This window comes from Hypomesus transpacificus, chromosome 4, assembly GCF_021917145.1.
Source record: "Hypomesus transpacificus isolate Combined female chromosome 4, fHypTra1, whole genome shotgun sequence".
NCBI lineage: Eukaryota > Metazoa > Chordata > Actinopteri > Osmeriformes > Osmeridae > Hypomesus > Hypomesus transpacificus.
In genome coordinates, this window is record NC_061063.1 from 475,445 (window position 1) to 490,594 (window position 15,150).

Below are 15,150 nucleotides of genomic sequence, written 5' to 3' on the forward strand. Positions count from 1 at the left end.
TGTTTCTCTGCTCTGCCTCTCTACCTGACAGGCTGTTTCTCTACTCTGCCTCCAGCCTGGTAGCAGTCAGCCTAGCAGTAGGGACTTGAGTCTTGTTGTGTGTCTATAGATCAGTGTTTGTCTCTGTGTGTAGATCTATGTGTGTTTGCAGTAGCTGAATGTGTGTGTGTGTGTGTGCAGTAGCTGTGTAGATCTTTGTGTGAGTGAAGGATCTGTGAGAGTGTCAGTGTGTGTGTGTGCACCCAGGAGACAGCTTGTTATCACCTGATCCCAGCAAAGACAACTGCAGATAAACACTCACACACTCCACTTTGTGAACACTGGCTGAATATCAAGAGGCATTTATAGACTAAGGTCACCATGACATCTACCGGGGATAGTCAATGCTTTTATTCTCTGCTTTCTTATGGTAATAATAAAGAGAACAAAACAGTCCTCTCTTCATGTTAGCGTGTGCTCAGAATAGAGCAGGCCTGCTCACAGACAGACAAACAGCGATAACCAGGGTACACTAACACCACCAGCTCCACTGCCACCAACACTACCATCATGGTCAGTCAATGAGACAAGCATATGGAGGGGGGGGGGCAGGACGCAGGCAGGTCAGGAGATAAGGACTGAGGAAGGAGAGGTGAAGGAGACACAGTACTGAACACATCCTCCTGAGGCCCAGCAACCAGCTTACGTCCGCTGCATTATAGTGGACATTTACATTTCGATGTCACAAATGTGAACAGCTCCAGGAACAGCTGTGTCATTCTAGTTAGTTGAGTTAAAGATTCATAACTAGAACAAATATCCTTGAAATGCTTCTCCGCCGAACTCAAACACGCGTCATCATGTTAACATTTTAAAAGCCATGTATTGCCAGGTCTCAGGAGTTTACACAGAATGTAGAAATGTACAACATGAATCCAGTAGTCTGAACAGTAATACTAAGGGTCCATGCACATGCAGGTGATCCCTAACGGATCCTCTCCACAGCTGTGAGGGCAGCATTCAGACTTCCCCCAGTAAGACTGGGAAAGGTTATGTGTGCTCTAATCTCTATCCTGAACAGATGTAGCACAGCGGTTCACCATTTGACCGCAGATCAAAAAGTTGTAGGTTCCAATCCCCTTTGTATATCGCTTTGGATCAAATGTATAAATCTTGCGCATGGGGTGTTTTCATATTGGGAGCAGGGCGATGTTTAAATGAACAATCGTGTGTGTTTTCATTGTTACTGAGGTCTGAACCTTGGCTGCCTCATTTGTCGTTACCAAACTGTGTTGTCATGACTACTGTCCTTGTGTTGTCATGACTACTGGCCCCTCCCACAGACGGGCTTACTTGGTCTCAGGGGCCGGCGCCGCTGGCTTCTTCTCCTCTTCGGCTGCCTCTTCCTCTCCCCCTGCCCCTACCCCCTCCTCTCCCCCTTCGCCTCCCCCGCCCCCCTCGGCGCCTCCTGCGCCCTCCGCCCCTCCTCCCCCCTCCGCCCCAGCGGCTAAAGCGTCGGCCAGCTCGAAGCTGGTCCCGCCCCCCCCGGCCTCACATCCCTCCTGGACCTCTTCATGACTGCAGACCACAGCCAGCCCAGGGGGAGCAGGCAGAAAGCATGCAGACAGACAGACAGACAGACAGACAGGCAGACAGGCAAGAAACAAGAACACATCGGTGACCATGGAGGCAGAGCATGCTCAGAAACAAGAGAAGAGAAAACAACAACAACCATGGTGTGATGAAAACGTGTGATGGCAGTGATGAGAGACGACCTGAGTGTTGAGGCATCCTGCTGTACATGTACACAGCCTGGGGGGGAACACCCTCAGAGGCCCCAAACAACCCCCCCCCCCCCCCCCCCCCCCCCTAGGACACGAGCAGGCTAGGAGGCTAGCAGGCTATGACGCTAGGAAGTTAGGACGCTGGGAGGATAGAACATTACGAGGCTATTGTGCTAGAATGGTTGGAGGCTAAGAGGCTAGCATGCTACGAGGCTAGAATGGTAGGACACTAGAACGCTAGAACAGGGAGTCAGATGGCTGAGCGGTGAGGGAGTCGGGCTAGTAATCAGAAGGTTGCCGGATCGATTCCCCGCTTTGCCAAATGACGTTGTGTCCTTGGGCAAGGCACTTCACCCTACTTGCCTCGGTGGGAATGTCTCTGTACTTACTGTAAGTCGCTCTGGATAAGAGCGTCTGCTAAATGACTAAATGTAAATGTAAAATGTAGAACACTAAGAGGCAAGAGTGCTAGGAAGAAAGGACGCTAGGATGCTAGGAAGCTAGGAGGCGTCTGAGGGAGTATCCCGGTACGGCCCTGACAATGGCGTCCCCCGCACACCTGACTCAGATCACACCTGTTCGTACGTGAGCCAGGTTGCTGTGGGCTCACCTGATCTTGCGTGTGCCCTTGGTCCTCTCTGATTGGACGGACATGTGGCTGGTGCTGCTTAGACGCGACGCGCTCGACATGGCCGACACGTCACTGACATCACTGTCTGACGACTTGAAGGACAGGTTGTCCGGGGCTTTCACCTGTGGACACGTGGGAAACGTGCACACACACATATCAGATGGTTGTTGTGCACGCTAGGCAGACCATAAACATAGAGAACTCCCTGCCCCACCCTCTTCCCTCTTCTGTAGCCCACAGCCCCCTCGTCGCCCTCCTTCGCCTGCCCCTCCTCCTCCACCCTCCCTCTCTCTCCTCCCTGCCTTTCTCCTCTGTTCAACTGGAAGATTCTTACCTTGGAGGGATCCTTCATGGCACCTGCTGAGGGAGAGAGAGAAAGAGGGAGGGTGGAGGAGGAAGGAGAGATGGGGGGGGGGAACAGGAAAAATATGATCATTTCGGTTTATTTATTCCTCTAACTAAAGCCACTAATGGCTCAGTGAGAGAGAGAGAGAGAGAGAGAGAGAGAGAGAGACAGAGAGAGGAAGAGAGCCCAGCACCAAGCCCAGCACACAGACACCAGGCTGCAGACAGGAAGACTGCAGGTTAGATGGAGGAAGTGCACTCTGCTATGTCAGGCCTCTCTATGTATTTGTTTATTCATCAAGCCCCGCTAGGCCCCGCCCCTCTACTCCACAGCCCCACTAGGCCACACCCCCACTAGGCCACAGCCCCTCTAGGCCACACCCCCACTAGACACACTGAAGCACACACTGAAGCACACACTGACAAACTCACACACACACTGAAGCAAACACACCGACACACACACACACTGAAGTGCACGCACACTGACACATTCTGACACACACACTGACACACACATTGTCAACTGCTCAACATACTGATTTCCAACTTGAACCATATCATACAACAGTATTTTGTGGAAGCATTTGGTCGGGACCATTTTTAATCAGTCACGGAAAATCAGTAGATGTATAAAGAAACGTATTTGTCTCGTGTCTTCTTGTGAGCGTAGACAGGAAGTGACACGCTCAGCACAGCAACACTCCGACAGCAACTACCAGGAGACACACCCTGCCGCACAGCTGTAGAACAGCGCCCATCCAAAGTATGAATTCTTATTTCACATCACAGCCTGTCAGATGGAGTCCACACACAGATACACACCGAGGGACATAGGATGAAGGGATGAGGAGGGCGAGGAGGAGGAGGAGAGTGATGGAGGGATGATATAGAAGGAGGGGATGAGTGCCGCTACCTTCTTCTCCGTTCTGGGGCGACGTCTCCTCTGCTGTGCCGACAGCAGGATGGATGGATGGATGAACAAATGGTGGGATGAATGGGTGGAGGGATGAACATACAGGCGTACAAATGGATGGATGGACGGATGGACGGCCCGATGGACAGACAGAGAGAGAGAACACACAAATGAGAAACAAAACACCAAAACAAAGTGAACGTGACTCATGACCACCCACCCAAACAGGAAACACCACCCGGGAGCTCTAACAAAGACAGGAAGTGGTGAAGGAGGTGGAGAGGAGGAGGAGCTATGGCAGGGTTTCCGCTATGTCGATTTTTCCGTGACGGCCGGCCACGGCTACATTTCTGCCGTCACGGTATCAGAAATAGGGCTGTACAAAATTTTAGGCCGTCTATCAGCAGTGATTGTTAGAAAGCGTATCGGACGATAGCACGGACACACGCTTCACAGCGCAGTTGAGGTTGCGTGTGTGCGTCCTTGAGAACTGTAGAGCTAAGTCGTATAACTTGTTGTCAGTTAATTTAAGCCTGTTATTGTATTAGCGTATAGTTCTTGCTAATTTAAATTAAGTTAACTGGTTACTTTCGTTGTTTGTAGGCTATTCTTCACCTGCTAGCGAAATTGCACATGTCGATTCGATAGCGATTGCTGCCCTTGCTCATGTTTGTATTTTAGGTGCATTGTTATGCTGAAGTAGTTTTAATAGCTACAGAATGCTTAGCGTATCAAGATCAAATGAAGCAGACACAGTGTACATGCTTCACGGGGGGGGGGGGGGGGGGGGGGTGGGGGGGGGGGGGGGGGGGGGACCTGCCCCCACTGCTAAAATAAATCCTACAGGAAACAATGTATGGCCTTCAGTTGACCCAGAGGGAGATCTGCACCTGTCAGGGTCCTAGAGACAGTCAAATTGGGCTTTTCACCAGCGGTCTTAGACAGCGTTAAAAGAGGGCCAGACGTTAGACACAGCTGGCACACACAAACACACACGCTGTGACTCACCTGGCTGTTGGGAGGGGGAAAACGTGACCTGTATTTAGGGACTGTCACGACAACACACGGCTACCAAGTTAAGGCCATACCCGTGCGGTAAACATCCAACTAACCAGGATTTAAAACTGTCCCCGGTTTAAACGAGTCTGTGGGTGATTAAGCAAGTGGCATAAGAGTGAATGAGAAGTGAATAGTGTGTGTGTATGTGTGTGGTGTGTGCTTGTGTGTGCAACCACGCTGACTTTGTGCAGGAAGGTAACTATGGAAACTGCAGAGAGACAATTAGAAGCTCAGTCTAACTGAATCTAATGTCTACCAAAATAGAGCCCATCTCTCTGGCAGGTGAAAGACGAGGAGGAGGAGAGGAGGAGGGGGGGTTCGGAAAAGGAGATGGAGGAGAGGAAGAGGAGGAAGGTGGTGACAAGAAGGAAAAGGAGGAGACGAGGAAGAGGAGGAGGCGGTGGAGCAGGAGGAAAAGGAGGAAGAGATGAGAAAGAGGAATAGGGGGAGAGGAGGAAGGTGACCTTCTCTAGAGAAGCTGCTATACCGACCGTCTTTCAGGTGGCTGTCTGACATGTTAACATCACCAGACTAACACCACCTCACTACAGCTTATGACTGACAGTGCATTGCCATTCATTCATACTCCTACTGTATGTAAAACTGAGGCTAATTCTATACTTGTACTTTCAGCCTGGAGTGGACAGCAAACAGGAACACTACTCTGCCTGAACACCACAGCAAAGACCTGAACATGAGGGACCACTGAGTTACACACACACACACACACACACACACACACACACACACACACACACACACTCACACACACATGCACTCACACACACACACACACACACACATACACATACACACACTCACAAATGCACACACGCACGCACTCACACACACAAACACATTCACACACACACACACACACACTCCCAGGGCCCTCATGTTTGACCAAATGCAGTAAGGTGAAGCTATCTCCTAGCCCTGGTCCTGGGTCAGTTAGACCTGCATCTGCTGTGAGACTGCAGAGCAGGGGTGGGCGGAGGAGATCTGACCCCAGGTCAGGTTCTAGAGAAGCTGCTTCACCTCACACACACCTGGCTGGGAGGGGGTGGGGCTACCTGGCTCTGGGGGGGCGGGGCTAGATGGCAGCATACCATTGGCCTTCTTCTGTTGGTCCTCCCACGTCACCTCTGACATCACAGAGACAGGGACGAGTCATAAACACACACACACAGACACACACACACACAGGTACACTCAGACACGTAGAGGCATAAACACATGCAGGCACAGGCACACACACACACAGGCACACAAACACACACACACTCTGGATAAGAGCGTCTGCTAAATGACTAAATTTAAATATACACAGAAGCACCCAGAAAGGCAAGCAATGCACACATGCATTCTCAACCGACCAACCATAGTTGCACTCTCATCTACACACACACATACACATATACAAAGTGTAAAATGATTTTACACTAATAAGCACACTCATACATACATAGCTCTATACATCTGCAAACAACCATTTATTTAGAGTTTTATTATTATATTATATTTATTAACTGTAAAACCATAATATAACTATATTTTATTTTATTATATTTATTAACTGTAAAACCACACAGACTCTTCTTGCTACGATGCAGTTTCAATCATGTGACTTGACTGCCTCCTATAGCCCACATTGTGCAAGTACAGCACCACTAATGCTACACAGACTTAACAAGCTGCTGTACCGTCCAAGACATCGGCAGCATTTGTCTACATCCAATAAGTCATTAACTAATTAGCCAGATAATTAACTAACTGGCCACTAACTAACTAGCCACATAATTTCCAAATTACACTCTAAACAGCTCTAAGATACAGCAGCAAAGAGCAAACCTACATAGAATACATTACAACCGAACACACAGTCACACACACACCATCACACTCCAACACACTCCAACACACTCCAACACACACTTGCCTTTTCTTCCATTCACTGGTGTGCCTTGTCGCTTGTCAGGCTCTGATTGGTGAAAAACACAAAATATGATGATGAAGATGAAATGAGAAGTCAGCACACAAAAACACACAAATGCGATGCACACTCGCTCTCACACACATGTTTATGCACACACGCTCACACGCGATATATGCACACACATTCGCACACACACATATGGACTCACGCTCACCCACACGTGCACACACAGGGTAGATGTTTTCAAAGCTACAGAGATGAAGTGAGACACACCTGGCACTGGAGTGGACGGGGGCGGTGCCGGAGCAGGGGTGGGGGCAGGGGTGGGGGCAGGGACAGGGGTGGGGGCAGGTGTAGGAGCAGGGCTTGGGGCAGGGGTGGGGGCAGGGGCTTGCTGCTGGACAGGGGGTGGGGCTTGATGGACTGGGGGAGGGGCTTGCTGCTGGACAGGGGGTGGAGCTTGTTGGACCGGGGGAGGGGCTTGATATTGGACAGGGGGTGGGGCTTGTTGGAGTGGGGGAGGGACTTGCTGCTGGACAGGGGGTGGAGCTTGTTGGACAAGGGGAGGGGATTGATATTGGACAGGGGGTGGGGCTTGCTGTTGGATAGGGGGAGGGGCTTGATACTGGACTGGGGATGGGGCATTTGGGATTTGGGGTGGAGCTTGATACTGCACAGGGGGAAGGGCTTGTTGGGCTGGGGGTGGAGCTTGATACTGGACTGGGGTAGGGGCTTGCGGATGGAATTGGGGAGGGGCTTGGTGATTGACGGAGGGAGGGGCTTGGTGTTGATACGTCATCATTGCTGCAGTTACAGGTGTGGCCAGAGTTGGAGGAAGAAATTTTAAGAAAATGAAGAAACACATAAAGAACAGACAGATAGACAGTCAGATAGTCAGACAGATAGACAGACAGACAGACAGACAGACAGACAGACAGACAGACAGACAGACAGACAGACAGACAGATAGACAGTCAGATAGTCAGATAGTCAGATAGTCAGATAGTCAGTCAGACAGACAGACAGACAGACAGACAGATAATAAAAGAACAAACACAATGATGACAAATGAAAAGTGAAACTGTGACATGAACCTATTCTAGAAGGGCAGCCATGACCAAGCAGGCAGCCAACAGCCATCAGCTACGTAGCTTGACTCACAGGAAGCTGATGGATGTCACAGGTAAGCTATTGGCAGAAAAGTCTGGAAGCTGTTCCCTCTAGTTAGAGAGCTTACGTAATAAAGTTCTCTGTTCTCCTGTTCTGCAGAACAGCTGCTATCTTGAGAGTTTTGTTTCAACACCTCACATAAACATCAGAACTCTACTTTGCACTGTTCCTTGACTCTTGCACTATAAGTAGGATATGGATAAAAGCACCTGCTAAATGTGTCACGTAAATGTAACAGGCCACATGTTCTGCCTGGTTACTGTGTCAGACTCTCAGAACTACAGCTTTTAAACACCAGACTGAGATCAAAATACACTGAAAACGTCCATAGCACAACTCAGACCAACATTGTTCAAATTTAAAGCTTTAGCACACCCATGCCCAGCTGAGACAGACATACATGTACAGACCAGTTACAGACCAGTACAGACCAGTTAGATACCAGTAATACACCAGTTAAACACAAGTTAGTAGACCAGCACAGACTAGTAGAGACCAGTACAGACCAATATAGACCAGTACATACCAGTTACAGACCGGCACATACCAGTTACAGACCAGTACAGACCAGTTACAGACCAGTACAGACCAGTTACAGACCATTTACAGACTAGTTAGAGACCAGTACAGACCAGTCCAGACTAGTCAGGCAGGGTACACACCTTGGTAAGGCTCAATCATCTCTTCACCATCTTCTGGGCCATAGGAGAGAGAAGCCATCTTGGCTGTTATATCACATATGTACCAACATACTAACCTACACATGTTCACACACACCAACACGCTAACTTACATATGTTGACAAACTCACATTCATACACACCAACTATTTAACCAACATGTTAATAACGTTTTTACACACCAACACAAACATGTTGACCTCGACCTGTTCATTCAGACCTACATGCTAACCTACATATGTTGACCTTCTCATGTTCATAAACACCAAACTGTCAATCTACACATGTTCATACACACCAACATACTAACATAATAACATGTTCTTACACACCAATACACAAACCTACACAAGTTGACTTATATATGTTTATACACACCAACACAAACATGTTGACCTCCACATGTTCATACACACCAACATACTAACCTACACATGTTAATCTACACATTGTCATACACACCAAAATGCTAACCTACTCATGTTCACATACCCTAACATGTTAAGACATACATGGCCATACAAACCATCATGTTAATCTACACACATGTTCAAACACACCAAATGTGAATCTGCACATGTTCAAACACACATGTTCATACACACCAACATGTTAACCTATGCCAACAGGCTAACCTCCCATGTTCATAAACATGTTGACATACACATATGCTATCTTGAGTGGGTGTTGACATACACAACACCCACCAACAAGCTAACACACACACACACCAACACACTGTACATTCCTTCCTCACGGGTTCAATCTATCTGCAGTCTGAGGGTCATCCTTCTACAGGAAGCCTCGAGTTCAGGTGCCAACTCAATGCTGAACGGAGGGAAGCGGATGACTCACTTCTGTCCAGCGGCCCCTTTGGAGGGACGATTGGTAGCTGCCGTCCTCTGCGCCCGCATACCGGCGTGCTGCAGGGGCTGGTTTGGACTGACCCACTTCGGGGGTTGGACCTGTGGTACAGAGAGGGTTAGTCCGGTACCTGGGGGGATGCTGCATCATCACTACCAGACTGGGATTCCAGCTTCCCAGCCTCCTCTTGGAATGACATCGTCGTAATTGTCAAGAAATATATATACACAAAAAGAATACATCACCATAATAGAAGAAGTGTACACAGAGCGAAAAACAAAAGTAAAACGTCTATTTCCACGGTTGTACATATTTCCCAGGACTATCCCATGCAGAGAGGTAAATATGTAGCGATCATGTTCATTTCAGCCGGGGTGCCACCCTCGCAACGCTGAAATGTCACATGCTCTGAAACTGTGAGTCCTTCAGCCTTCACAGCACCTGTGCACCCCTGACCCGGCTCCCTCCATCTGCCTTGGTGAAGCAGGCGACGGCATCACACTCGTCATACACAACAGACTGGGGTCCACTACACCAGACTAACTACCCCGGCAAACAGGGCTGTAATTACACACAAGGTCCCTTAAGTTTCAACCTCGGTAAAAAAACTAAAAAAACACCCACAGTTGTCCACTGAAATATGGCCTTATTCCAAATCGAAAAATGACCCACAACTATGATTTGCGTCTGGTTGGACATCATCTGCCACTGAGATAAGATCAATCGAGTATGTTAAATCACTCGAGGTGTTGGACAGGGAATAGTACTGGACTGTGTATAGAGGACAGTTGATTTGTCCCACAGGGTGGGCCTAGGGTGCCAGGTCTGCAGGTTACAGGTGCTAGGAAGTATGGGGAACACAAACTTGCTGCTGGCTGCCCGAGCTGCAAGGAAAGATTCAGAGGCAGCGGCCTGGGGAGAAACTCTTCTTCTCCCCTCACACACACACACACATCACAGTCTACCAAACAACCAAATGAACCATCGACCAAAAGAGGATGCTGTTAAATAAACCCAAAACGTAAATATTAGTAAACAAAGCAAACAAACAACGACAAAAACAATAGCGAGCATATAAGGAAGTGAGGGTTGGGAGCACACCGTTATATCCAGGATATAAAGCCTGTGTCTCCAACCCTGACCTGGGTTAGTAATGTACCAGTCCACAGACGCAGGGACACCACCCGTCACTCGGGAACATAACACGATGACGCGGCGGAAAAGAAGGACGGGTGAGCGAGCGAGCGAGCGGGCGGGTGGGCGGGGAGGGGGGGGGGGGGTCGAGGGGGGTGGAGTTAGTCGGAGGCGTGGCTGGCTATGATTGGTCAGGGTCACCTCGTCAAGGCGGGTGAGGGAGGGGCGGATCTTCCGGAGGGGAGGGACGGCATTGACCTCATGTAGGCGGAGTCGGCTCGTTCTGTGGAGCGCGAGCGTGTGTAGACGGGGTGATCCACCATGGCCCGCTGGTCAGCGGACCGCGACCTGTGATAGAAGCCACGCCTGTCCATGCCACGGCTGTACCTGCAAACGGTCGTTAAGTCAGCTAGTTAGCTAAAGTAGCCTAGTCAGTCAGTTTGTTCATTCATTGCCCAGTGAGCCACCAGTCTGTCCGTCATCATGGCAAACACAGTTAAATTCAGGAGGAAAGGGTGTGTATTAGTGAAGATCAGAGACACACAGAGTACTACATCTCCCATGATGTAGTGTGGAGGGAGCTGTGGGAGTTAGAGGTTAGACTTAATTTCCACCTAGGGAGAAAAGTTCCATTAAGACCAGTCAGTTACATGCAGTATCGAAGTAGCCCTGTTTCAAACTCTATGTCTGGTAGAACCCCTTTACATGGTTCCTCCTGTTCCCAGAGGGTTCTCATGTACCGGCTCTAGAACCTTCCTACAAACCTATAGAAGCATTCCGGAAGCTTCTAGAATACAAAAAAAAAGATATAGCGTCTTTCTGAGTGTAGCAGCTTTAGCTGCCACTAGGCTAGTCTTGGCAGGCTAATTGCTATTCCTAGCTATTGCTAGGGTAGTTGAGGCTAGTTGAGGCCAGTTGAGGCTAGGCTAAGCTTATTACCTCATCAGCTCCTCATCGTAGGCCTCACACTCAGCAGGGAAGTCTGGGATGTGATCCTGTCTTTACGTCACCACAACAAAAACAACAAGAAATTGTACATCAGCCCACAAAACAGAGATTTCCTCTGACAGTCAAGAGAACAAGCCTGCTCTTTAAACCACAGGGCAGCATGGCCTAAGATCACAGCAATGTGGCACAACCCCTAAACAGCCAGTAAATCATGTGTCAAGACTGCGTAGCTACAGCACTGTAGTCCTACAGCCCCGCTAGAACTACAGGAAGTATGTGACATGAAGAAGGCAGAATCAGCAGCGACTAGTGGACTCTATTGTGCAACTGGAAAGTGTGTAGCTTTCTGTGTCTGTGCAAGAGTCAATTTGTATCCTGGGGAAATTCCTATTGTGTGAACCAAGTCCCTTTTAAATCTTTTTCGACAATGACAAGCAAGCCACATACAGTGGTAACATAGTTCATAACATAGAATCAATGAATGGAAAACCCTTTTGGTTTTCTTCGAATCGAGGTCCAGAGTTGTATGTGAAGAGTATGTTAACATGTAGTTGATGTGTTGATATGATATGACACACTAACCAGCCTACAGGACTACCCTTCACAGTCTCCAGACTGCTCTCTATGGTCTATAGACCTACAGGACAACCCCCTACAGCCTACAGACCTACAGGACTACCCTCAACAGTCTACAGACCGCTCTCTACAGTCTATAGACCTACAGGACCACAGGACTGCCCTCTACAGGTGCTGGCCAGGCCCAGACCTACCTGTCATCAAAGCTACCATTCATCATGGGACTGGGCCAGGAGCTGTGGTTAGGGCCGTTGTAATATCTTCATGAGAGACACACACATAGAGAGAATGGAGGCCATGAAGGAAGGAATACATGAACAAATGAATGAATGAATGAGCGAGTGAGTGAATGAATGAAAAGTGGAAGAATGAATGAATCTAACTCCAGGATCTGGGACACAACCAGAAGGATCAGCTAGGATCTACTTTCTGTGTCGGCAGCAGGGGCAGACGTTACCTCTCCGGTAAGTCCAGGGAGTTACTGACGGCCACAGACATCCTCCTGCCTCTCACCATGCTCCTGCACACACAGCAGCAGAGGGGTTAGGGCAGGGGGGCAGGGCTGGAAGGCAGAACTGGGCTGGGGGGCAGGGCTAGGGGACAGGGCTGGAAGGCAGAACTGGGCTGGGGGGCAGGGCTAGGGGACAGGGCTGGAAGGCAGAACTGGGCTGGGGGGCAGGGCTGGGGGACAGGGCTGGGCTGGGGGGCAGGGCAGGGCTGGGGGGCAGGACTGGGGGGCTGGGCTGGGGGGCAGGGCTGGGGGGCAAGGCTGGGAGATGAGGGTAGGGCTGACGGTCACAGAAGGTTACAGGCTGGGGGAAAGGGGGGAGGGGACTAAGACCAGAGTCCAGAGGGACAGGCCCAGCCGATGCTCCTCTGGAACTTTAGCTATGCCAAGTCATCAGTACCATCAAGTGCCAATCATCCCTCTCTCCCCCCCCCCCCCCCCTCCCCACAGACACACACCCTTCCTGGGTACTTCAGCTCAGTATTTAATATGCTAACAACCAGTACCAGATTACAGCCAGGATTTAGGGATGACCTCAGGCAGAGGTTAACCCCTCCCCCTCCCCCCCCCCCTCACGAACACACACTCTGTCTCACACTTCTGAACACGCTACAAACAACCACCAGCACCAACAACCTCTCCCTGACTCTCCCCCACCAGACATACCATCTGTAGACACCACAGTACTCTACTAACACCCTAGTACACAGCTACATGATCGCACACTCCCAAGGACACTACTTCAGCATACTACTTGCGCCATGGTACACTGCTGACACTATCACAGACACAATTGTAGGATAGTGTGTATCGTAGACTAGTGTGTATAATAGAATAGTATGTATAGAAATCTAGTGTTTAAAGTATAGTGGATTAGTATGTATAGAAGTCTAGTGAGCACAGTAGACTAGGGTGTATAGTAGACTAGTATCTAAGTGGACTACCTGTCCAGACTACCGTAGCCCCCTTCTGATGATGTTCTGGACAGCTTGGTGTTGCGTAGCAACCTGACAGCATCCTCACGGAACATAGGATACAGAGAGCCACTGCCAACAGAGGAACCACAGGGTCAGGGGTCAACAGGAAGTGTGTGAGAAAGCCTGTCTCTGGTGACCCCTCAAACTCATCAACCATATCTTCATACATCTTTTACTCAAGAAAACTGACCTGGAACCATGGTTATGACAAGGATGAAATAAACAGATTATAATGCTTTTAATGAATGAATGAGTGAGTGAGTGAGTGAGTGACATAGCTTCAGAGGTAGGCTCTCCTGGTACAGTACCTGGCATAGATAGTTTAACCTGGTTAGGGTTAAACATTTCACTTACATTTTGGCACTAACAAAGAATAGAATAAAACTGAATAGAATGGAACAGAGTAATAATACATCAAACATTGCACAGTGAGAGTCGGCACACGCAGCCAGGCAGTGCAGGAGGGTGATATCTATGTGCCGTATATCTATGTAGCATCAGTCTGTTTGACCTCTTTATGCTGTCAGGACTTGCTGAGCGTAGGGGGGGGGGGGGGGGGGGGAGAGAGGGGGGAGACAGGGGGAGAGAAAGGGGGAGAGGGCAAAAGGAGGATAACAGAGAGAGGTATTTTGTGTCAGCAGGCGGCTGCTCTGGTTCTAGTCTGCTAAGTTGAAGGGAAGAGGAGGAGTAGCTGGTGGAGCATGATGGCTGTCAATCATGCAGGGTTCCCCAATCAGGACAGAGTATACCTGGGGTCCTGGAAATGAGGCACTGGGATTGGCTCCCTGGGTCGGGAGCGAGGAGGGAGGGTGAGATAACGGCTGCAGCCACAGAAACAGAACATGGTCATGAATGAGGGAGAGAGGGATGGAGCGGAGAGAGTCAACCGAGAGAAAGAGAGAGAAAGTGATGGGGAGAGAGGTTAAGAAAGAGAAACAGAGTGATGGGGAGAGAGGTTAAGAAAGAGAGAGAGTGATGGGGAGAGAGGTTAAGAAAGAGAGAGAGAGTGATGGGGAGAGAGGTTAAGAAAGAGAGAGAGAATGATGGGGAGAGAGGTTAAGAAAGAGAGAGAGAGTGATGGGGAGAGAAGTTAAGAAAGAGAGAGAGAGTGATGGGGAGAGAGGTTAAGAAAGAGAGTGTGTAGGAGCCTAACATGCTGATGGCAGTGACGAGTACTGAAACCAGTCTCTCTTCACGCACAGGAAGTCTCTCTTCACCCACAGGAAGTCTCTCTTCACCCACAGGAAGTTTCTCAACTCCAGAATGGGAGACCTTCTCCATGATAGCTGCGCAAGACCTCTAACGTGTGTCTCAGGGTGTGTGTGTGTGTGTGTGTTTGGTCCGGTCCTAGACTCAGTCACGTCTGCACTCCTGTTAACGATGCGTTCCAGCAGCGTACCTGTCCGGTGAGTAGCGGTCCTCAGATAACCGCTGGCGGTCCATACGACCAGAACCGTACAGGGACGGTCCCCCTCGTACACCGTGGTCCAAACTCCGACTGGGGAGACAGACCTCACAGGGTCACCAACTCTCACTCTTGCACCCTCAACCACAACCAGACCGCTAACTCTATTACCCTCAACCGCAACCTGTAGCAGGTTCAAATCCCCCCAGTAAATCGCTTTGAATTTAACCGTTTGCTA

The 15,150-nt window shown here is 49.5% G+C and overlaps 1 protein-coding gene across 1 annotated transcript in view; it reads right to left on the bottom strand.

Moving 5' to 3' along the window:
* The window catches only part of rims2b (regulating synaptic membrane exocytosis 2b), a 52,834-nt gene that overhangs the window by 7,212 nt on the left and 30,472 nt on the right, over positions 1-15,150 (bottom strand). The window contains exons 17-25 of the mRNA XM_047019593.1: positions 14,907-15,005; positions 10,700-10,885; positions 9,356-9,465; positions 8,483-8,512; positions 6,654-6,695; positions 5,764-5,859; positions 3,656-3,688; positions 2,729-2,754; positions 2,374-2,516 (exon numbers count right to left, since the gene is read on the bottom strand). Coding sequence (XP_046875549.1) covers positions 2,374-2,516; positions 2,729-2,754; positions 3,656-3,688; positions 5,764-5,859; positions 6,654-6,695; positions 8,483-8,512; positions 9,356-9,465; positions 10,700-10,885; positions 14,907-15,005 — 765 coding nt within the window. The remainder of the gene's footprint in view (positions 1-2,373; positions 2,517-2,728; positions 2,755-3,655; positions 3,689-5,763; positions 5,860-6,653; positions 6,696-8,482; positions 8,513-9,355; positions 9,466-10,699; positions 10,886-14,906; positions 15,006-15,150) is intronic.